General features: G+C 32.7%; 1 protein-coding gene across 8 annotated transcripts in view; it reads left to right on the top strand.

Annotated features, from left to right (window-relative positions):
- The window catches only part of Pde9 (phosphodiesterase 9), a 265907-nt gene that overhangs the window by 175161 nt on the left and 64230 nt on the right, over window positions 1–26516 (top strand). For all 8 annotated transcript variants that reach the window (XM_076367845.1, XM_076367850.1, XM_076367847.1 and 5 more), the window contains 2 exons: window positions 5719–5958; window positions 8138–8368. In XM_076367845.1, the coding sequence (XP_076223960.1) occupies window positions 8236–8368 (133 nt within the window). In that variant the 5' untranslated portion in view covers window positions 5719–5958; window positions 8138–8235. The remainder of the gene's footprint in view (window positions 1–5718; window positions 5959–8137; window positions 8369–26516) is intronic.

Raw genomic sequence — 26516 nt, 5'->3', positions numbered from 1 at the left:
ACACACACATACATACAAACTAACTATCCGCCATCCTAAAGATTCCATTGTACATCATACCCGAAATATTTATAAATTACCAAACTCAGTTTTTCCATCCACAATCATAATTTCGAAACGACAATGGAATTGGTACCGGCGCTGTCAATGTTAATTCAGTAAGTCGAATTCGATGTCTGCGCGCAAATATTCCCTGAATATTCATGTGGTATCCGTATCGGCCACGGGGAGGCTGTTTATTATTGTTAGTGTTCCGTGCGATGTCGTTATTATTATTCATGTAATCTGGTTCCGTTGGAGGCTTGCGGTGACAGCTGCGGGGGCGTTTATGGCAGTTTGCGGCTACGGATGTCGCCGGCTGGTCGAGATTTTCCATCGATTAAAAGTTATGCTCGCGGTGGCTCCGCCGCGATAAATTCCGCGGAATTGCGGCTCGGTCTACGAGCATTTCGTTCGACCGTAATCCTATACCAGTAATGCCAATCCTTGGATTGCGCGAGATGTTCTTTCATAGATAAAACTTGCCTTCATATCCTTACGAATAACATATTCACCGGTATTCATACGATCAACACGGAAACGTTCTCGCTGTTCTGACTTTAACGTTGCCGTTGAGCCTAATGAATCATGCGTTAACCCTTACCACTCCAAGATTAGATGATCAGCGTTCTTTGAAAGGATCTTGAAAAGACTTCGTCAATTTTTATCAGTGTTTTGGTATGAGTTTATTCGCGTAACGGTCATGAGATTAGGGAGAATATAATTTTGTGTGAATGCTGCTGCATTTAGCGCTAATGGATAAGTAGACAAGCATCTTGAATAGGGAATAATTATAATCCGGATGAAGCATCGGGTTTAATCGCATCTATGGGAAAATGTATAAGGAAGTGATACTCTGGAATATTTTGATAACGAGGTGGGAAAACATAAAAAGTAATAGAAGCAGTAAAACAGGTTTATTAAAATTAATTGCGAAGTGAAAATGTGGTAGTAGATTCAATTATGGTAAGAGTACTTGTGAAAACGGTCGGGCGGGGATTAACTCTTTGCGCTCGTATGTCATGCTGGAGATGACAATACAATACTCTAAACCACGTACGTCACGTTGGAAATTGTTTGAAAACGTCCCACACTTTAAAAGATTATGACAATTAAATCTTATAATAACAATAATAATAATAATAAGTATAGAACGTTGAATTCTACTGCTGTAAATTACTTTAATTCATTTCTCTGAAAATCAATACAAGTTTACACCCAGCAATGTTGAAAATAAATCGAGTGCAAAGGATTAATACAGAAGATATAGCCTGCAACGAAATTGTTTAGGCTTTTGCCATAGCGCTGCAGAGGTGATTGTTACCTTCCGTGAGTTAAGCAGGGTGTTCTAAAGTTGAATATAACTTAAGGAGAACGTCATAAATATACGTCGACGCTCGTACATCTCTGTCGACTGACGCAAGGCGTTGTTTGAGGTCATGGGTTAAGGGTGAGACACAGTGTGTCGGAGCGTTTAATTTCCACCGACGACCTTGAGCAAAGAAATCGTAAATTTTCTCCACCTATGTCTCACCTGGGCGTGCCTCTTTTACAAAATGAGGAAAAAAATGGAAGAAGGTGAAGTTCGTTGGATCAATGTGGGATACAGTCAAGTTCCTTTAAACCCTTGCCATATAATGACGAATGATACTCGTGGTATTAGTGGAAAAAGCAATATTAGTATTACTATAGTTGGCAAGGTGGTTATCATTGATTGGAATTGTCATAAAAAATGAAACATTTATTTCCTGAATAATTACCTTCACAATATTTGAGTAATACAGAATAATGGCAATGAAAGATAATACTAGTTAACACTCCAACTGAAGTAGTAACACGTTCCAATATGAACACTGTTAATACTGCGTAGAAAATAAACATTTTGTCGATATGTTAAGTATTATTTAATCGTTTCCCATTATCATATCATTTTCTGATAGTAGTACATTACTACCAATGCATTGAGAACACACATTATATATAAAACGAAACATATTTCATTACTAGAATAGTATGAGTAATAGTAGTAGATTAATGGTAGCTGAGCACAATACGAATTCACATTGTAATCGGTGCTATGCATTTCTATGTTCATGAAACAGATTGACAGAAGTGATTAATTAAGTATAGATCTTCATGAAAAATTCTATTTTCAAAGATATGCATCGATTTTTAAAAATAGTATTTCTAAAAATCAGACTAGGAACAAATTTTCACTTGCTTATTAGAAGGTTCCTTCTATTAAAAATAAAATAAAGATGTTCTTAATTTTGTATTTTACAATTACATAGATGTCATAAATTCATATGATTCTGCTGTCTGGTTACGAAAATATATTGTAAGCTGACATTATTATAGAATGCAGTCTTAATAGTTAGATAAGAATGTATTATCGTAAATCCTTCTAGTCTTTACTTAAGAGGATCTTATAAGTTATATACCCGTCGAGTTCATATGTTTATTATTTATTGCTCTTGTCATTCGCAGCACTTTAAGTCTCTGATTATTAACATGGAGGAAGGCTTATTGTTCACGGAGTTTTTATTCATCACAAGAGGTCTCACTCATCTCAGATTCAACTTCGAGCTCGTTACGCTCCACACTTTGCACCCTGTATAACTTTCGCAAACTACGCCCTCTATTCTCTTCTTGCGGCCCAGTACTAGTTGTTTCTGAAATTCTTTTATAGCTTCATATTTTCAACTTTCGAGAAAATCTACGCTGGATACACTGTAGTTGTAATATAATTAGTTAACGAACGAAAGAATTGCAGTTACATCTCCAAACTGAATTATTTTGATTTTGAACATCGATATTTTATTTATTGTTTTCAATGTACATTATTTGTGTTTAATAGTATACCAATGTAGACGTAGAGATCAGTGTAATAATGCATAAAATGTTATTGCATAATATTAATATAATCATGATTACACAACATGCAGGTAAATACAGTGCAAAAGTTTAAAAAAGTTTCTGTTCTGTAGCACAATTTATAAAATCCTGAAACTATACGGATTTTTTAATATTTGTTAATTTCCACGTTTAAACTTCTAAATGTCTATTTAAATATTAAATATCTTCATCTGATACGAGTAATAATGAAGTCTCTATTCAATCAAATGTTAAATTATGTTTTTCTTAAATTAAATTTAACTGTAAAAGTTATATGATAAAAGAAAGAAATATTATTTATATTTTTATCCTGTTCTTGAGTAAATAATCACTTTTCAGCCGTGTCATGTTAATAGATATACTATCTACCTATATATTCATTAACTAAATTCCATGTTTTTGATAAATTAACTCGTTAAATACACTTATGCATTAGTTTTCTCTGGTATTACGTATAAAGTTGTAATAATTGTAGAATTTGGTGTCACGGATATTATTCGATGAAGAAACAGAAAAATAACAAATATATTCACAATGTAAATAACGAAATTATAAGTGGATAAATAAATTTGTCGGTGTAAGAAAATCTTGTCTTCATGCTCAGCTGTACTTCGCATACGCTTCTCTAGGGATGTTCAGCTGACGGATACCCTGTAATCAGTTTGCTCTTGCTCACCATTGAAAACTAGTAAATATTTCCTTTTTCCTTTCGTTGGCCAGTCGGCATCAGCCAATTTCCAATACGGTCGGACGTATACTTACACGAAATTTCAAGACCAAGAAGCGGCGAAACCCTGACATTTGCGAAACGAAATTATCGTGGTGTATCGCGAGGCCTGCAATTCATAATCAGCAATTCAAGAGTTTCTCGCTGGATCTGTTCTAACCGGGAGCCAGTTATTTCTTGGTCTGTCCGAAAATTAAATTCCTAGTGTTCTACGAACGAGACACGAGGATTGGAGAGCCCTTTGACGTAGCCCAGAAGCGCATCATTAAACGTCGTCCTTTGATCATTAAAGGAATCAAGAAAGAGGAAATTGAAAATACTGTTGCCGATTCCAGTGGAATGGATATGAACAGAAGCAGGGAGATAGATCTCGCAGCAGTAATTTGAGATTGACCGCACCGTGCAGAGGAATTCTTTTTAAAAGAGATAACTAAAGATGTTGATCATACGTCATTTATATAGGATTTTTTATGTCGCAATTAAAAGAAAAATGTGGTAACAGTTTGTATATATTTTTAAATTTTCGTGAAGTGGATATTTTCATTTAAAATCGTGTTTAGAAGAAAGTAATAAACCTTTAGTAAAATTTCTAAGAGAAGCGATCAGTGCATATTTAACATTAGAACTACCGAGCATTTAATATGATTCATATGTAATCCCTATAAAAATTGTAACAATTGATTATCTTCAGTTTCTTCAGATATACATTATAATATTCAAGTGACACTATTTATTATCAAAATCATTTTAAATATTCAATGCTTTTAAGATATTAATAATTGCGAAACAAAAAAATCGAAACCAGTCATTTTGATTGGAACGGTAGTTCTAGTGTTAATAGCTTAGGTGAATGACTTATTTGTATTGCCTAATGTCGTGTAGCAAGATTCAGGTGTATTTATATAAATATTTACAAGTGCATGAAACACAAAATAGAATGTAATAATGTAATAATAAACCTGATAACGTGTAATATGAGTTTTATATTAATCATAACCTGAAGGAAGCTTCAATTGAAAATGTTGATACATTACATTTGTAAATTTTATACCTTTTTAATGATTGAACTGGTTGATACTTTTTCAATTTTCATGTATTTTACAAAATCATTAACAATATGTTTAAGTCATAAATTATTATTATGGTATTATTATTCCAAACATAAATATATACATCTTGATAAATTAATTCATTTAATAATTCTCGATGAAAGCACTTTTACAGCTTTAACATTGCAAAACGAAAAATCAGAAACTGATTATTTTGGTGACTGTATTACTTCCACTGTTAACACATTAAAATTTATATTATTTGTTACAACAGAATATTCTGACTAAGTTAAAAGCAAGGTATTATTCAATTAGTTTTACATTTTATTCATTTTAACTGTATTCAGGTTACCCGGTGAGTGAATTGTAAAGAATTTTTTTGGAGCGTACTATTCATTGAAGAAGCTTCGATTTTTCATTGAATTCTCGGGTAATTGAAGTTTTTTGCCAGTTAAATCTATTAATTAATTACAAAGCGAAATTCTAGGAAGACGCTACGTGAAGTATTTAAAAAATGATACTATAAACCTTTTAATGCAAATTAGACAAGAAGTTTTTAAGATATACATAGAATTCTTATACCATTATGAAATGAATGTAATGTCAGTATGTGTAAAATCTAATACAATAAACAAGTTACACAAATGACATAACACACAATTATAAATGATCACTTTGGCTACACTTAATACCGTAAACATACTATGTACTTCAATTTTCGATAACTTCACAAATAGTGCTCTCTAATTACTCAACTGATTGCAAATCCTCATTGCAAACGTTCAAACATCTGAAATAATCACCTTACAGCTTATCTCAAATATATTAATCCCACACAACTAGTGTGACACGAGGTTGCAAGGCAAAGGGTTAAAATTACGTAGAACTACGTCAGCAGCGACAAACCATAAACTTTAAAATGACCTACATCTGTGTACGCGTTTGTCAATGTGTTAGGCACAAGTTGTATCCGATGATTGTATCAGTGGCATGTCGTCTAACTTTCAGAATGGACCATGAAGGAGCGCATCGCGAGCTGGTAGTAGACGAGTGGTCGTCCTCGCGGTTGGTGTCACGACGGTCGTCGACGGGATCCTGCAACGTTCGAACATTCACCCTGCAGGTGTTGCGCGCGGCAGGCACGAGCGCAGATGCAATAATCGGGGGTGACCCGGTTGCTGCCGCCGGGGCGGCGATGCGACGATGAGCTCGCCAAGGATACTGCTATCCTTCTACACCCGACCAGAGGTTAGTAAATTTATCAAGGGAACGCAAAAGCTTTGTTACGTGTGCAATAACCCCTTGCCCTATGATTTATTTTTTAACTGTGATCGATAGAACTAATTTATCGTTAATCATTTATTAGGAAATGAACAAAAATTCGATGCTTGTTCTATGTTTACGATTACTTTAAAGGTTAACAATTGATAAGAGAAAAGTAATATTTACCTTCTATTTTAAACAAATAAATAACACTTAGATTTTCTAAACTCAATGTAAAATTTTTATCGCGAGTCTGACGCGATATTGTAGGTTAAGGGGTTAACTCTAAAACTACCGATCAATTAGAGTGACTTAGCTCCAATTTTTTTTACAAAAATTAGAACAATATGTTTCTTGAGACTTGAAGGGTCTCTTAGTCTTGTATTTGTATAAATAGAGTAATTTAATTTGAAATCTTTTGCTAAAACGTCTTTATAGTTTAAATACTTGATAAAAAAAAGTTGTGCATCTATTCCTACCGCAATGGGTCAAGTAACTGGTTATAAAATAAAAGTAAAACAAATTAAATAGTAAATTATTTTCAGTGAAAATAGAAGCAAAAAGAAAGACAGACATCGAAAACTGATTAATCGGGCAATATAAAAATTGATGTAAAGTTGAATGGGTGTAAAAAAATACAGAACTTTTAATGAAATTTTAAAACCGGTCATTTGATCGGTCATGGTACGTTTAGTGATAAATTTAAATGATTCAATTAATGTTAATAAAGTTTCTCCGTGGTTTGATGTATGTAATTAATGTAAATGACGTTTATCCTTGGTTTGATGAATGTAATTAAGGTAAACGAGGTTTATCTGTAGTTTGATAGAAATAAGTTTATCAGTTACTAAAATGAATGATTCATATTATCCAGTATAATAATATTTTCAATTTTAATAGTAGATCACTGTAAACGTGGCATGAAACCATAATATAATGCGGACATATTTTCTCTATTATTAGAACTGTGAATAAAGAATAACGCGAAACTAATGTAATATCTAGAGTCAATAGACATTATTTTAGTTTATCTTTTATCGCGTTTTATTCGTGTATCGTGTTGATCAAACTTGTGAAGAGATAAACGATTGTGGCAAATGGCGTCGGTTAGCTTTGCTCGATCCTATGTACTCGAATTTCGAAATTTATTTACTCGGTGTTCGATTTCAATAACTAGAATTTAAACTGTACTCGATACAAATATTTCGAGTGGCTCAGATAAATCAAAGGATAATACAGCTTAACGCTTTAACGGAAATAACAAAAAAAATAATTGTTGGAATAATGAAATCAAACATTTGTAATAAATAACGTTCGAGGTGAAGTGAGTTATAAGGCAAGCGGTTAGTAATCTTCCGCGGTTTACTCGTGTCGTATTTCGTACGGAATTATCCTTGATACAGTCGTGACGTCGCATCGCGTCGCCATCGTCGAACCGAAGGGTAGATGAATCGAGTTCGGAAGTCCATCGATCTCCTTGCACGTAGTCCTGCTGCAGGAAGAATCGAAAACTTAAATTACACGAAGATAGATGGGAAGAAGTTGGTTTCGTTCAGCCTGATCTATGTACCCCGGATGTTTCATCCGCGTTTAACCCTGTCGAACATAGGGTAATTCCGGGTGAGATGGTCCGATCTCATTTGCATTGTCAAATATCTATATGTTCAATCGTTCTTACAAGGAGAGGGCCAAGACATAACAATCTGTTTTTGAATGAAACCCTATGTATGTTATAGTATATGTCTAGAAATGAAAAACTTAGCTTTAACCATTACATATATTTACTTTCATAATATATATTTTCTTTCTGTTAAATATCAATCCTTTAAGTCCCAAATAAATCTTTTAGAAAAAACACCCTTATCTTCACAATACACGTTAACTAGCTCATCATTTTTAACAAAAATAAATATTTTTAAATCAATCTAATCTTTATAAAAATCCTAATTATCAAATAAGAAATAGGTGCCATTACTGTATCGATTTTATACTGTTGGCTTCGCGACTAGCCCACTGGTTCCCATTTTACTGATATTAAAACATGTAGTTTCAAGGCAATGCCTCCACCCTATTTCTCATTCATCCGTTCATCTGTAATTAAAGTCCGCGGAAAATGAAAAAGGCATGAATTGAACTGGATTTCGGTGAATTTTCTGTTTCGCAGCCCCGAATAGTAGCAAGGCCGGGTCGCCTCGCAGACTGTCCCAAGGTCGAGCAGAGAGAAGCGGAAGCCGGTTCAAGGCCAAAATTATTCGCCTGGCCATGGACCTCGAGGCGAGGAACGGAACCGGCGGGAATAACGACGACGAAGATACGAATATTTACTTCATCGTTGGCGATCGCAGGAGGAAAACCACCTACAAAGCGGATCAGATCACGGACATGGAGCTTAAGGGTGAGTTCGTTTAATTAATAGTCCTGTTAATATAAATTGGATAACAGTCCGTCGGCAGACGATTATAGGCGACAGGGTGGAGTTTATTTTTATTATCGGCGTTCATCGGTGTAGCGTGGAAACCAGTCCTTCAGCGGAATTCTAAGAAATTTCAATTATTTATTATGTAAAAGCGACTTTTTTGTTATTCCTACATTTATTCTGCAAGAATAATTGTAATGTGACACAGGCATTTTGATTAAAATTTGTATACAATGAAATTTGATTCTTAGGTTATATATATTAAATTGATGTGAGGGATATTATGGTTATTATAGGAGTTTAAGTTTTGCTTATATTAATAGTTGGTGATGATGAAAAATGTGAATCTAATGATACGTGTAAATATTTACGTACTGTGCCTCGTATATTTTTAATTATTGGGTTGTTATAAGTAAATTCTGTTTTCTTTACTGCAGAGTTAAATTTGTTGAAACAGAATGTGTATTGTGAAATCAAATTGTAGGAGAAAAGATAAAAACTGTACAGAATTAGTAAGTTTATAGAATTTATAGATGCTTATAATCAGTAATATCTGAAAAATATGTATATTCATTTAATATTACAAAAATATATTTAGAATGATATATCAAACGGAATTTATGAAATGCAAAAAAATAGAGGCTTTTACTTTATTATGATTAGTTTATAAAATAAGAAACTCCCTTAAGCGATAGTTCCTAAAGGTTTAAAGGAATAATAAATTCTATTCTTATCATTCGGCAAATGGAATATTAGTCGTGTAACCCTCCACGAAGGTACGCGCAGAGTCTAGATTGTTGCGTCAAACATCCGTGACGTAAATCGTACGACACAAATCATCAAACACCACTTGCTCTCCATTTGAATCAGTCACTCAAAATTAATTTAGCGGGCGGCAGTCCGGGTATATATATTCCCCGACAGATTAGTCTCGGATTCAGTAGCTATAAGAAATTTTCGATGATTTGTAAAATTATTTACTGGTATGACGAGCAGTTTACTGTTCACACGTTGACTGCCATGCTGGTCACCGATGACCAGAGCTTTTGATTTGCTTAAAAACAATTATAATAAGAAGATTGATGTCGAGTAAAAATATTTGCTAATGTGAATAATTAGATAATGGTATAACGCAAGAACTGCAACACCAAATTATTAATAATTGTTTCTAATATCATTCATTTTTCTAGAAAAGGATAAACAAGTATCAAATCTCTAGAAAACGTTTCCAACTACACTGAGTGCTATTAATTTATATAGATTGTATGGTAATATTAGTTACTACTTAAAACGTGTATCATTTGCGTAATTATGCAATTATAATTGCTTCTTTATCTATTCAATGTATCATCGTTCATTCGAAATCCAAATATCACAGATAGAAATAACATATTTTTTAGTATGCGTTACAAACACTATGTTAAGTGAAGTATAATAAATTAATTGTTTATCGGATTATTTTATTTGTTTGCGTTGTATGAATGTACCGAAAATAAGTTCTCATTTTCCGAATATTTTTTAATGTGCCTGAATATAAATGTTCAAGAAATTATAGGAATCATAATGTTTCAGTCATTTATAAATAATAAAAATACAGGATTAAGTACGTGGATCGTATTTTTTGTCTAATGAAATACTATAATTATAATCATATGATTAAAATGATTATGGCCAACGGCATTATCTGGAAATTTGAATATAGTCTCAGCTCGCACATGCATATGTATGTGCTTTAACGATAATGACCAAGTTAATGGAGTGCATGTATGCGCTAATAATGCAAATGGGTTAATTAGTCTCATACTTTTGATTATTATTGTATACAGGAGGGACCGCATAAATATCTTCAGTATTAAACTGTTTACAATGGAAATAGAAATTGTATTTTGGAATATCTGTTCTTAAATTTGATGACTGTTTTCAGTTTGTAAATCACACACGTTTATTTTAAATGATTTGGGCAGAGGTAAATTAAGAATTAAAACGGTTCCCGTGTAAAAGGTGAAATTTGAATGATATCTCTGAATGCCCGATGATAAATGAATATGATGGTATATCGAGAGAAGCAGTTAATCGTTCTCATTAAAAATTAATTTCTAAACTTCAACCAAAAATATTACAATTCTTTTATTCGTGTATTTAGTATTTGTATGTGTTACTCTATTATGATAAAAATACATTAACAAAAAAGGTCAAATTAGGCGTAATATGAGAAAAATAAAACTATTAAAAACACTAAAATTATTTCCCCGAATTATTGTTTTAATAATTTTAACACAAAAAAATTTCTAGTACACTTGGAGTAAGAAGGCAAACGGTTAATAACGATATTAACGATTTACGATTGATAAAGTATTTTCGAATACAATCTTTACAAACGGTGAAAGGGTGAAAGTTTTATGTTTATAAAATAATTAAAAAAAAAAACGTTCATGCATCAGCAACTTTCTTTTTTCAATGAAGTAGTTAATTAAAATGTATTAACATCAAACTGTTCTCTTATACCTCAAATTCAAACGAAGTTGCAGCCTTGCCCAAACAATTTGTAGCATTGTGTTATTAAAAAGGGGAATATACTCTTAAAGCTAATAGCTACTTAATTTTCAAGAACATAATTAGAAGAATAGAATTAGGATGGAAAACGATTTTTCCTAATAAATACTCAAGAAAGTATCGCATTTTGGATATTCTACATATTTTGTCATATTATATACATTCTTTACAATTTTCTACTTTCAAATTTCCCATAAATACATAAAAGCCCGCAGTCTGCTTATTACTAAACTTCCCTTTTTACCTTTCAAGTATGCTACCGATCATTTATTCTTTGGTTTTCATTATCCATTAGGTCTCAACGTATCCTCGTCACTTTTCATCATCGTACAATCAATAAATTGTTATTGCACTATGTTCCACATATCGTTTCTTAATTCTATTTCACCACATTCCAATAGTTTCTGCAATTACTCACCTGTAAACTATACATAAAGCAGTTCAGCACAGTAACCAATATTTCCATGTAAACAAAAATATCGGTGACATTTACGTGATACGTTTACAAAGTTCCCCTTGTATATATAAATCCGACATTTCTCTCGATTCTATTGCGATTCGTCGATAACTCGTATAAGATGAGCATTGCAGAATTATGCTGCTGTTCAGCCGATACCGAGAGGATAAAAGTCACTGTGACGAATGACGCTTTGAGCAGAGTGGCTCTCTCGAAAGTATCCCGGGGAGGAGAAATATTTCAATGGGAGAGTTTGGTAGCCATCTGTTTGCTCACCGATCGAATCTTTTCACTCGAGCCCGATGACAGGTATTGAGGCACTCAGCTACTCGAGAAAGATTGAGATTGCTCGGATGCGCGATGTGATTCGAAGATTATTCAATACTCGTACAGTCCACTCAATTATTGATCGGCGCTTTCAGTCAATAAACTTGAGCAATCTCCAATGAAATCTTCCGTGTAACATTCACTTTTTACCCTTCCACCGATGCTGATATGGAAGGGTTCGTAAGCACTGCCGAAATTATGTTTACACACACTCGGAATCGTACTCTATCGATCGGCCTGGATTTTCTAGAAACAACCGCCCAGTGCTCGGTAATGCTTAGAGGAGAAATATGAAATATTTACTGTCTAAAATCTTGTTATACTGTACGGATGAAATATTATTTTAAATAGGAAGCGAGGTTTTTGTGAGTATTTTTAATAATTTGAAGCATGTAAATTGAAATGCTTCTATTTTGTGTTTTATGTGTGAGTTTAACATATTTTTTGTTGTTAAAAGTAAATTGTGGGGAAAAATGGTTTTTAGCTTAATTTATTTCAGTAAATGTACTTTTCGAATGGTTTAAAATTTTCTTAAATGCAGCCGCGCATGATTGTTATTAACATTAATGCATAAACGAAGTATGTGAAGTTACAAATTAGGGATCCACTCTCTATAATGTCTTTAAATTGAGTATAATATTGAACGCGAATTCTGATGATTAAGGGAAAACATGTTTTGATTTATAAAGAAAGTCTCAATATTGTATCACGAAAAATGTATAAAAATTACATTATATAATGGAATATTCTTATAAAGTGAATTTCTAAATTCCATTTCAGTTGTACTTTTTTACTGATATGAAATACATTTCCATGGTAGGAAAGTATTTGTAATACTCTTTCTGTCTAATTAAAAAATAAAAAAAGTATATTTTTTTTAATTGTTTCCTTTGTTCATGAAAAATTAGAATTTATCCGGCAATGAAATTCCTTTGTGTAACCAGATAAATATACAACATGAACCACTCGTTGATAAAATCAGTTAAGTCCATTCCAATTTTTTAAAATTTTATCGTCAAATCGCTTTATTGACTCTTATGTTTTTATATTTAATATATTTTATTATTTATTCATTATTGTTGGATTTAACTTACAATATCTATTTGATTATCTATTTGAAGGGTAATTTTAAAAATCAATATATACTATTACATCACATTTCTTTACTTTCTGACTCATATAATAATCACTTTTTTTCATTTAGAATCTTTAACATTATCGACGAAGATACATACTTCTCCCTTGGTTTGTCAGAACTCATTTATCTGCTTAACAAAAGTTTTTTAACGATAGAATTTTCGTGTACAAAAATAAATTACAAAGACTATCTTACGCTTGGCGATTATACGAAATTAAATATTTATTTGTTCATATCATATTTTACTACTTGCAAATTACAATAACAGATGTATAGATATAAAATATTGTATATTCTTTATATAACTTCGAATCAATCGAAAATTCATATAGCGTAAATAAGTTTGTATTTTATATCTAGTTTCAGAAATTCATTTCTCAAAATTTGAAGTTGCATGAATGTAGTGGTCTCTGGTAACAAGGCTTTTATAGTGTTTCTAAACGGTCTGTTTCACGTGAGCTTGTACAGGCTGCGTGGACCGTAAGCGCCACCGTGTTTCATTTCCCTTTCAGTGAATTATGACAATTAGTCTGACATCATTGCATCCGTGGAATTGATTTTCTGCTTGTTTGCTCGTTACTGTTTGTGATCCCCTTAATCCCAAATCGCGACTGTATTTCGACATTTTCCTCTCGAATGCAACAGTGTTTAGCGTAATTACTCGTGGGACTTATCACTGATAGGACGTGAGATGCTTTCCTAATCAGACCGTTAATGCTTCCATCTACTGAAACCACGTGGAAATCTGTATGTCGAGTTAATACACATTGTTTTAAGCCTATATCACTAATCCATCACCGATTAAAAATCATATCACGGTATTTATGTAGTTTAATTTATTCATATGTAGTCTAATTTATTTATGTTTCTTTCTATCATTAATTTGGAACAGGAGTGCTATTGTTTGTTTCTTCTGCAATTATGATATGATTATACAACAATATTCGTTAAAATTGAATAGATTAGTGATATAGGATTAACATGTCATTTAAAATTAAAAGGCAATACCAAAAAGTTATATTTTTTACTTTATAATACATTGTGTAATATTATAAATACTACAAATGATTTAATTAAAAGCAACAAATTATCTTATTTCTAAGATTGATATTTATTTCTCTACCAAGTAACCAATTAGTTAGTAACCATTAAAATGATTCTACTCAGCACAAACAACGACGTTAGGTATGCCTGACCATTGCTGCCTTGATCTACTTAGGTCGCAACACTTCAATGCATTTTCTTGATCTTTACCTTTTAAATCTATTTTAACCTACCTTAGCTTAATAATTCTCTGTTTAATACTTCATAGTTAATTAATTATTACCATACATGAATTTGTTGCATTATGAACTTAGAAAAATCACCAATTATGTGATTAGTTTATTTGTCGAACATAGAATACAGTTTGAAATCGTTATCGGATGTTACCTAGAAAATATTTCTATCATATTATTTGCAATAATAATGAACGCATTAGAATTCTGAATTTTAGTAAAATTTATAGGATTTTTGGAAGCAAAAATAACAACATTCCTTTAATATTTACATTATACATTTTTTGTAAGGTAAATATTACAGGAGAATGAAATCTCTTAAAATTATCATTAAATTAATGGTTAAAAAATTCTTTTGAAAATACTGATAAAATTCTAGAAAAACTAATTTGAAAAATGTCAGAATCGATTATATTGCGACAAACAATTCATAGTACATTAATTTGTTATGTGCAATTAGTTCTTCATTACAAAGAACACTCATTAAACACTATCAGTGAATAATATTTATTTGCTAAATACCAAACTCCACGAACTCCATGGGAATTTGCGTGCTACACTGTGAATATGTGAAGTGATTTTGCATTAAAGTGCGTCATGTAATTAGGTTCATGACGTTGTTCCACAATGCGTGGGTTTGTTGTTGACTAGTTAACCGAAATTGCTTCGCAACCAACGCAGTTACGAGGAATTCGAAATATTGTCAATATATTATGCAAAATATATCTGTCAACATCTTGCCGTTTTCTGCCCAGTCCATCTTCTACAGTTCCCTTTTCTCCAACGCCATTCAATCGTGAAAAGAAAGTCGTATGAAAACATTCTCATAGATTTCCTTCTTCATGCGTTCAATACACATTCTAGGGATTCGTGACGTCTCGAGTATCGTTAATCAATACATTCCTCGCGTTACAAAAATTCTAAGACTGTCAACGTCGAAGGTAGACGGGCAGACAATTTCCAAGCATTTCTGTAGCCACGTCGCAAAGATGCTGCAAAAAACGCACTGCTTGAAAGATTAAAGTGTTCCTGATTCATGGTAGCTGATCTTGACTTTTTTGCTTGGTTGACTCTTTTGTAACGTAAGATAAGGAAATGCTTGACTGGACGTTGGCTACAGAATTGTATAATCGATTTTAGATAAAGCGATCAACAAGCTTATTCGTCAACTGCTGTATTCCCTTAACACTAGACTTGTGGGACACGTCAATTTAACGCATATTGAATTTTATAAACATTATTTACTAAATGTTGAGGTCGGATTTGATCGATGTAATTGCACGACTATGTATCCTAATTGTCTATTTTTAGATCTCCAATTTCCAAGATCCAAATAAACAAACATCAACTTTTCTAGGAACAATAGAATAAATTGTACAATAAATGCCCGTAAGTCTAATGTTAACCAAAATGACATATAAAACCGCAATATTTTTACTCCAAAAATAAAACAATTGAAAATTCCTAATACTAAGTAACAATTATTATTCCTTAATAATAATAAAACTAATAATGTGTCTTAAAATTAGGTTTCAGAATTTATCTTATACGACTTCCAATTTCCGTAGACGTAATAAATTTATAAATTCCTTTATTTCAAAAGTGAAATACTCTTATCACGTTTTCATGAAACTGAATCGCTAATTACAGTGGCCTACGCGAAGAGTGAATACGATGAGAAAGAAAGAAATCGATAAAACGATAAACAACAGTAAAACGCAAGACCGAGAAGAAATAAGGCAGTCGCGAGGGGTAATCAATTCTCAGGCAGAATGAAAAAGAAACAATTAATCCGTCGCGTCACATCGCGTCGGTTGACCGAGGACCATTTGAAAAGGGGTTAAAAAGTGAAAATTACTTGGCGAATGACACTCCCGTGCTCCGCTAAACCAGGTCGAAATCCCTTTTATCTCTTCAACCATTTTATCATTCAATTTCGCCGGGGTACGGCCTAATTGCGATCTCATTTCCATCTGGATAAAAATGTCTTAAGCAGATGGTAATCGCTTTTCGTTTCACGGTTCCTTTATAGGGACAATTCACGAACACCTCTTTCGTTTTGTCGCGAAACTTCCAGCCCCTCCGCGTAATAAACTCATCGTTCGTCAGTTTTGCCCCTGCCCTCGCAGCAATACACGGACTGTTTCGCGAGCGAAGCGTGTCGTCGGTTCATCCTTCTTTTCTACTTAATTAGAAAGCTTTTTAACGAGGCCGGTCGACGGATCGCGGAAAAGAGAAATATGCCGACGATGCCCTGCCGGGAATCGATACCGTTTGCAGACTAAATTGACCCTCATTGCACGGCCAGCATCGCGAAATTTCCTCCCCTAAGGAATGCCTCTCTGAAAACAGGGGAAATCCCGAAAGTATTATTATATGTCTGTCATGTTAGTTCCATCGACCCTAAAGCTAAAAGTGCACAGGAGCAAGGGGACTCTTTCACTTGCAATACTCGAGTCGCCTCGACTTTCGACGCATAGTTATTGTTGGCATGCAATAATAACAAAGGATGGAAGCGAGACCGAATGCGACGGAACTATACAGAATTTTGTTGTCTATCATTACGTCTCACTTAATGAGCCGCCAGAACAATGTGCCGAGCACGGCGAGTGGACGTCTTCCCTTGCCCCCCAAATTGCGTAACCGATGAAGCGGATTTCAGTTCGGCAGAGACGAACTGTAAGTTGTTACGTAAGGTCTGCCCGTTTCAATGCATCATATACAAATTTGACTTTTGGAAACCTTTTTGTACTTACCTCGAATTATATATTAGATGGCGGAAAAAGTTCGTGCGGCTTTTAAATGAAAATTTAAATACAGAGAATGTTTTTGTCAATTAACTTTATTCTATTATATAGCAACGGCGTATAATTAACTTGCGGCTAATATCAATTTTATTCATTAAACTAGTGATACAAATCGAACCTCAATTTATTGCTTACAAGGAAACTGCACTAACTTTTTCTGGTACCTGATACTTTCTTTCGCTACTTATGAGTTTCCCATCTCTATGGTAGTTGAACTATTCCTTTCTAAATATAAATCTCTAGATTTGTTGTTAAAAAATAATTGTATTGTACTTTTTAATTCATCGAAATTTTAAAAATTTGTTCAATTTAAATTTTGTTGAAGCCTCGGGAGAGATGAAAACCTGTTGGTACCAGGTGTGGGAAATATAGTGGCTGTGAAATAAGTTCCATTTTAGTATTTTTTAGCATTCTTTTTTGCCTTGCCGTAGCCATGTATTTCATAATGATTTTCATACGATTTTCATTTGGTTTCACTCTGGGTATTCTTCTTGGTATTGTGTTTCGATGTAGTAATACTGTATTTTACAATTTTGATTATATTGTTATTATGCATATAATTTATTATAATATTATATCATATGCATTTATAAATGCTTCTACTTTCTCTATTTTACATTTCAATTATCACAAAATTGTTCTTAAGTCTGAAAACTCTTTCGCAGACAAAAATCATAATCGTGCATAAACGATCATAATTTCTAACGTAAACTGCTATTCTTTTGAATTACCTATATGTGGGGTTGTAATAATTAACTGATTGCAAATATCAATTAACTATAATTAATGATGCATCCACGTAGATCATTAGCAAGCATTATGAACATTCGAAATCATACAACCAACAATATGTGTTTGCATGTGTGATAACAGTATGGTTAATTGTATTTTTCTTATTTGTACCTTTTATGTCGCTGATCATACCAATATCACATAGTATTGCAATTTTATGATATCCCATGTTTCATTCGAGCCAACGAATCGTTAAGGATACGATTATCAGTTCCATTGTATGGAGCCGTACAAATTGGTAGCCGGGCGACCAATACCGTAATATCGATTTCACGCTAATTACTACGCTGCCGAATTATTGTTTCGTTATTGAAATCTCTTTGTATCGTCGATGTACGTAACAAGAAATAAATTACTTTCTTGTTGCCATGGAAATTCCCTGTTATCTTTAATTCGTATGCTTTTGTTTTTCCACAGAATTTTGAATCGTAATAAAAATACTTCCCGAATAAACAATCTTTCATCGTGAACGGTTTGGTGTTTTTCACAACTAATTCATTTAAAAATATATTTAATATATTTAAATAATTGTAGTCCACATTGTTTGTAATACTTTTTGTATTATCAATAATGTAGCAAATATTCAAATGAAGCGATTTAAATGGAACACTTTGTAGATGTACATTTAAAATATTATCATTCTGTATTTGTTATCATTGCAAAAACAATTTTTATTTTGTTCAAGTTTTGAAGTTGCTTTCCTTTTATAGATAATAATTAAAGGTTTTACATTTAGTATGCTTATGCTTTAACTGTGGTTTATTATAGTTAACGCATATCATTCAAGAGCATGATAAAGTTAATTAGGTTTATGTACCTTTATTTTTGTGTGTATTTCCTGTATTTAATTAATATTTAATTTTTCATATTCTTACGATATACTTCACCATTTTCCAATATCAAACCTCAGTTTTCAAATGTTAAACTGTTGCTATGAATTCGTATGAATATGAATATTTTATTGTAGGTATTAAATACTTGTCAAAGGAAACTACGGATGAACAAAAATTTTCATTGAAGATTCGTTGTAGTTTTCATTTGAAAAATATTTTGATCATGTACAGCTTTGGAAGGAATGTGAATAAAAGAGGTATCTTAGTTGCAAGGATGATAATTTATGTGAAATTGGAATTCATGTGCGTGGCAGTTTGCATGATCTTGGGATTTCCATGCTGCTTTCTACAAATTGCTCGCTCATAATATGGGTAATGCTACGTAATTAGTGCTTTAAAGTTCTATTCAGTTCCCTCAAACGTTCAAGGGATTTTCTTTGCAACCGCTTATCCGATTACGATCTCGTCTATTCAGCTGGAACACTGAATGTTCGCGCAATTGCGCGCTGTATGATCGAAAAATCGATATTGCGTAAAACGATGTTTCTTCTGAATTACTCACGGTACATCCGTTCCAGTCTGGTCCCTACAGTTAAGATATCCTGAATATTATTAAAACATATGGAGCAATCTATTCCTCTGAAGTAAATTACATTTTTTACCCGATCACAATGAAAAGAAAAAAAAGTAAAAAAAGACGTTGAATAGTTTTAACATATCAGTATTTTTCTAATAAAATGTTTTTCTGAAAAAATATGACAAAGATTTTCAGAAAGATTTTGAATAGATATTATATATGATATATTCTTTCCAATTTAAATTAAATATCATTTTTCATTATCAATTTTTAATCTATGAGATAAACGTAAGTACAAAACAAGTATGGAACTCTATTTCTAGTAAATTATTAATGTTAAAATAATTCTAACCAATGCAGTTGTGGGAGAAATCATAAGACAAAGAGATTCAACGTAGATGCACACTATCATGATATACATCGCTGCACTTATACCTGCATTATAATTTTTTGGGGGTTATATTAATTTAGCTATATAATTTATATTTAATAACTGTTTTACATCATATCCGATTTCAATGATGAACTTTATTACAAATTTATTTACATGATAAAATTTGGTACAGGTAAGGCTAGTTTTCTTTACAAGCGCAGGCGCAAGGGGAGGGGCTCTGCCCACGCTTGTGATTTACAATTGTGCAATTCATATATGTACGGGTCATGGACTGTGCATATTTTACATTGTGTAAAATAAATAAATAAATGCTTTTTTCCATGTGCGCTTTTTTTCTGTGCGTTTTCGTACATGTGTACTTCTGTGTACGCATTATTCGTATGCGTTTTTTTCTGGTTACAGCCAAAATAGTATACTTACGCGATAAAATAATGTATAATACTGACTTTTTTCAACCGCTAATGGGAAAATTGTTTACTCCTAAGATTTCTGGAAATCACTGAAAACGACCCCACCTTCCTTTTCTTTCGTCAACTACCAACGTTTCCAAGAAATTGTGAAGCAGTCAGCAACGAGACTCTATAGGCTCAAGATTTTTTTCAATCGCTTCATACATTTTTTCTGCACATTTAATTTTAGCGATTAATTTCGCCACATAGTCAAACTCCAACATCGACTAATATACAGTTCACTTTAATTTTTAATAAACAGTAATTCGAAGATATTCGGAGTTGCAACGACAATCGCATTCATTAAATTTTAGTCTACCATAAGCGTTGTTCGTGTGTTTATGAGACTACCTAGTGCAATGAACCAGCTGTTCAGGTAGGTACAAATGTATCGATTAGGGAGGTGAGGCTAGCTTCGCGTAACTCCGCCTGCAAATCAATCAGACCGCTCTGCGAACATCCTTTACTTCGACCTCAGGCTTTCAATACACGTCGAGGGTAGCAAGATTGAACGCAGTTTTTCTATCTCGCCAGAATCGGGAATGGCCTGTACAGCAATCTTTTTTTTCAAATTTAAGGTCCCTGAAGAATTCTCCGGAGAAAGATCTTATTTATATTATTTTCCTGTGGTTCCTTCCAATTTTCTATTTGAAAGATTGCCTTATAGGAAGGATAAGCATGTATTTTTAGATGAAATTCGTACAGTGGTAAAGAAAAAATTATAAAGGAAATTATAAATGATAGAAATGTTTATTGTATGACTTCATATATTTATTCATTATTTCTTTGTACTTCGGACGAGAACTATAAGGAGTCTACCGGAGTTCGTTTCGGTTTACTTTTGTAGTGTTTTTGATTCTATACGTTTTCCAATAAAAAAAGTAACTTCAAAGCTCTTTCTTATGAAACCGTGTTACAGTAAATGCCATAGCGTGTGCTACACGCTTTTCCTCCAAGTTGCATGATTCTATTTAAAAACTATATAAAACTTGTTGCAAATCGCTTTGACCTATTCAGTTCTTCCCAAGTGGTATATCAAATCATGTTTTCCACTTTAAAATATGGAAGAAAACATTGGAACTAATGGAAATATAATTTTCACGTATAAATAAAAAGAAATGTTAGGTACAGTTCCTACTGTATGTAATTACTTTAGCATTCTGTACACAATATGACTTATTCTTTTATCTTACATATTACACGGTAATAATTGTTTAAATAAAGTAACACAACATTAACTTAATGTTAATTGTTAGTTAATTGTGGTTAAGTTATAGTTTAATTTGCAAACTAATTATACTTCTGGATAACATAATACTATCGCATTCAGAAAATTATTCTTATAAAGTAAAATGCATAATGGGTTAAAAAATATTTGTATACTAATTAGGGAACAAATTAAATTTATTTATAGCGATTTTAATAAAATTTATGTGAAAAATATTTTATACGTACTTTTTGTCGAAAATCATTCATATTAAAGAAGTGAAAGCAATTTTCAAAATTAGGAGTTGAATATTTTGAAAACTATAAAGTATAGAATAAAACTTAAACGAAAGCCACTTATTGAAACATTATCTTAAGTATTTATATTTTTGTGCAGCTCTCCTTGCTGGATATTAATTCGTTTTTCATGTAAGCATTCATATGTACATTACTGATAAAAAAAGAAAATAACTATTCTTGAGAATTTGAATTTTTCTATATATAGTAATATCTATTAGGTACAGTATTTTTTTCTTATTTCGTACAGGAAGAAGAATTATAGAAAATATTACAAAGATATACAATATTATGAGCTATCATTCTGTGCTATCTATTGTTAGTTATCCCTTTAACAATACAAGAGATACTATAAACACAACTGTTTCGCAGTACCATATTGGATATATATTTCCAAAGTGGCAGTACAATCTTAAAGAAGATAAGTTTACGCAAAAATATAAATAATAAATATAGGATAATGTTTCTTCATAAACAAACTACACTAAGCGTATTTGTTATTTATTCTTTCTGTATACATTGGTTCACAAAAGTATTCAAAATCGACATATTTATAATGGGAATGTTGTACTCACCGGTAAGTAGATATTTTGAAATTTCCTTAAGGTACAATTGATATACATGTGAGAATAATGTGTAACATTTCATTGAAATCGAATAATACACGTATGAGATGTCCATTTCTATTACAGATGTATCGATTTCAAATACTTTTGTGGGTCAGTCTATAATAAGGGTGAATACGGGTTCAGCAGATAGATTTTGAACATCGATTTATCCGAAATAGAAGTTTTTACAAGAAAATGTCATTTTCGATTTTCTGCTTAGTTTTTCACGTAGGTTCACTATAGTTTTTGTTTTTGCATCGTACCGTTAGCTTGGAAATTCAGTGAAAAATTAACTCTGCAGCGCGTCAAACGGAATACAAAATGAATCACGTAATGGCGTCAAGTCAAATTTCGAGTTTAGTGAGAAAGCTGATTTTGTAAGTGATTCTCTTAAATGTTCTGCATGTTCAAATATTAAAGTGAATAAATATGACACGAGGTATTTCGACTGTTTAAATGCAGAACATGAAAGAAGTATTCAAATATTCTACCACCAATGAACTTTTTCCATGGAAATATGTTATTCGGTCAGTTTTATCGTAATAATTTTAAGTAAACAATTCGTTACTTCGTCTCAAATAAACTGGACCGAATTAAATAATTATAAACAGACGAATTCGCAGAGATTTATGAAATTTATTTTTAAACTAGATCGCAGAAAAGAAAATTAACTAACATTTTAATTAATCGATTTCTTCATTCGGTAGACAGTATATTTTCGTTCCAATTTTTACGATGAAATTGAATATTATGAAAGTAATCACATATAATATTTTAAAGTGCATAAATCCTGAAATATGAAATAATATTTGCAAATATACGGCTAGTATAAGTTTGAACATTAATAGATCGGAATGTTATTGAAGGGCCGTTGAAAGGAATAAGTAATAAAAGCTACAATATTTCTCTACATTTTGTAAAAGTGCTATCCATTTCGAACGTATAGTCGCTTGGTTTATATTGAAATTCGCAGAATTACAAAGTTAGCAGCGGAAATGTTCGAGCAACTCACAAACTCGTAGTATTAGTTTTAAATATAAACCTACCGGCAGTTGGTATTTATACCAACAGGATAAAAGCTGAAAATATGCTGAAAAAACTTCTTATGATTTCAGTAACATGCATCGTATGTATTGAATTATATTTTAACGATAGTTGTAAAATCATTTTATTATGTTTGAACGTAAAAATTGGAGAGCACAGAGCTGTACATGCATGATGCTGACGTTAACTGAAAAAATCAATTACGAGAGGAATGAAATTAAGACAGGAATATTGAAAATGTGCAAACTGATGCTAACATAACTCTAGTAACATACCACCACGCTTCCAAATATAGTTAGCAATTTTACTTTGAAATCTCCAGAAATTTTAAATGCGTTTCTCTGAAAACTTTATTTTCTCTTGCTTTCGCCTAGTTATGAAAATACAGAAAATCGGGTTAAAAAAGTTACATAAAAATTAAAACATTTAAAAACGTTTTTTCACGGAAAAGCTTGAATAAAAAAGCTTGTAAAAACGTGTCGTATTTTTGTGAAAATATTACGGGTATTTATTTGTTCACATTTATTATCTAATTTTTTAATTTTGTTTTATTGAATTCTGCGTTGAAGGTTTCTACATGTTTCAAGGAAATTTTGTTTCTCACTTATTTCGGAGCTAAACGAAACAAATATTTTTTGAAAACCACATATAAAGTCGATCCTGTATCATCTAATAACAAATACATCTGAAAATAATAACAGTGAAAAATTCATCAATCATATACGGTTTAAAAGCTCTAAGATTGATATTCAAAATCCATAATGGTTTAATAGATATTTCATAATATTCACATTACGATCTTCATACTTTTAGTGTACACCAATTCCAACGCTGATTCAAGAAAAAGCTACAATCTTAATAAAAACGTTAATTACCACTTCTTCAAATACGAATAAAAAGTCATAAAAATGATTTAACTTCCGCGTTAAAAACCTAATTTTCCTCAAACTCCCCTTTACACACTTCCATTTTCAAAAGCACCATCATTCAAACTAAAAGAATATTCTTTAAATATCAATGACATGGTTAATACATCGCATGTCGACTAATTTGAAGAAAACAGCTGCGTGACTAGTGAATTCCAATAAAATTCATTGACATCACTGCACATAGAAAAATACAATACCTTATTCCTATTTAATACATTTTAACCTGTTAACTGTAGAATTTAATTTCGAAAATCCCTCGTGTTACGCGCAATAAAATCAAAAAATGATGTGTGTACTCGCCAAACGCAGAACGAATGCACCTAAGGTATATTTTAATGACAAATCAAAGCAAAGGAAAGGACAATTACACGTTTGTCTGAAAAAAATAAAGAATTCATCGTTGAAGGAATTAGTATCATTTCAAGCTTTAAGATGACGTGTAGACTCGTCAAACGCAGTTAACTGGTTAAATAAATGATCGATTCTGATAAAATTTCGTATTGTCCTAACGAAATGGTAATTCTTAAAATTACAACGTTAGTATTCGTATAAAAATGAGATCTTCCGTTCCCGGAATGCGATATGTTAACAGTGGATCGAGTAGAAATATTTTTCTATCGAACAAATACATATTCATACACCGTCCGCATTCATCGTCGAGCGCGGTGCGCTTTTCTTATTTCGAATCCTGTAATTACTCCCGACAACGGATGAATGCTACTAATTATTCCGAACCCTTCCGTTTGTTCCGCGTTTGGAACATGTTGCGCGGGAACAAAGGGCCGCGGCCCCGGATCGGCGACTTCGCGCGCGTAAGTTCATTAGAGCGCCTCGTTAAAGCGTTCCGCGATAACAATATTTTCCCGGTAGCCGGAGTTTTAACCAAGTTCGTCGAAAATTCCGCGTGCACAGCGCATGGTCCGTGCCAAAAATAAAACTAGTGCACCGTAAGTTGCCAGGGCGCGCAATCAGCGTCGATTTTTCCGTGACGCCGCGGCCGGACTACCGAGACCCGAATGAACTTTCGACATGCTGGCGATTCCGACCGGAAATCGAGCGGACTGAAATTGACGGCGGTCGAACGGCCGTTTCCGGGACATTCCGATGGACTCGGAATAGTCGTGCACGCGCGCGCGCACGCTGCGAAATAGACTGTGTGGGTTACTTCATTTTTCAAAGGGCTGGGCCGCAAAGGGTTCTGGTATTGGAAAAGCATCGGTTACCCCGTAACGAATCCCTCGGTGACGGTTGAAATGCTCGTATCACTTCTACTGACTCGTAAGTGATATCCGTTAACTGTGTTGCAGTTGCCGATCCTTCTCGCTTCCGAGTTACGGGAGGTGTGACGATTCGCCGGGCGAAACGTTCGGCTCGGTTAATATTAGAGCTACCGAGCATTTATTAGGGCTCGTATGTGATGCTTATGAAGATTATAATAATACAGGTAACCCCCTGAATTGAAAATTGGGAAAAACACTTGTGTCACACGGCATCGCAGAACACAGTTTTAGTTTAACACGGTCTGAGAATTAGAGAAATCCCTGTACAACGCTTTAAGTTTTTAACCCCTTGGCTTATAATAACGTGTGAGATTCGTGGTGATCATTTTAAACAGAACTTAATACTAAACACATACCGGCACTTTGTAATAACCTATTTCTACTGTAACCAAGTAATTGGTTATAAAATAAAGGTAAACAAGTTAAACGATCAATGTTTGTTAGTTGAAACATAAACGGAAGGAAAGAAAAAAATTGAGAAACCGATTAATCGGATAATTTAAGAATTGATAAGGTTTAATGATCGAAAAATAATGCAGAATTTTAAATTAAATTTTAATACCTTTTATTTAACCGGTCGCGGTACGTGTAGTGTTAAGAAACATAAATATTACTCAATTTTCGTGAATACAAATTAAATGTTACTCTTTTGTTACCAACTATTATACTTTAGAGCAAACATAGGTATAGAATATACCTAAAATTTGTCTCCCTTTTCAGTAAATTATTAATGGCGGAGTAGTTGTGTCGATCGTAGTTGAAAAATAAATCGTAGGGCAAAGTAGGGATAAGAGCAAAATTCGAAATTAGAGAAATCCCTGTACAACACGAAACGAAACGAGTGTTTTCATATTACTACATTATGTATTTATTAAAATTGGTCGAGTGCGTATTATTAAACCTTTTTTTAGAAATGGTAATTATGCTTTCCTAATTTTTGTAACTTATCTCCCTTTTTTGCACTAGTTCCTCGTCTCATATATCACAGATTCACATAACACGTCATTTTTTAGGAATGCAACTACCATGTTATACGGGGGTTACCTGTACATTTTTTTATAGTTTCTTCAAATGTTCATTATAGTATTAACCCTTTGAGTGTCGAGGAGTATCATCGCGCTGTTCTCAAATCAGTTACAATAAAGTGAAAAAAAGAAAT

The sequence above is a fragment of the Nomia melanderi genome, chromosome 5 (assembly GCF_051020985.1).
Source record: "Nomia melanderi isolate GNS246 chromosome 5, iyNomMela1, whole genome shotgun sequence".
In the NCBI taxonomy this organism is placed as follows: domain Eukaryota; kingdom Metazoa; phylum Arthropoda; class Insecta; order Hymenoptera; family Halictidae; genus Nomia; species Nomia melanderi.
This window is presented reverse-complemented; position numbering and strand designations above follow the sequence as displayed.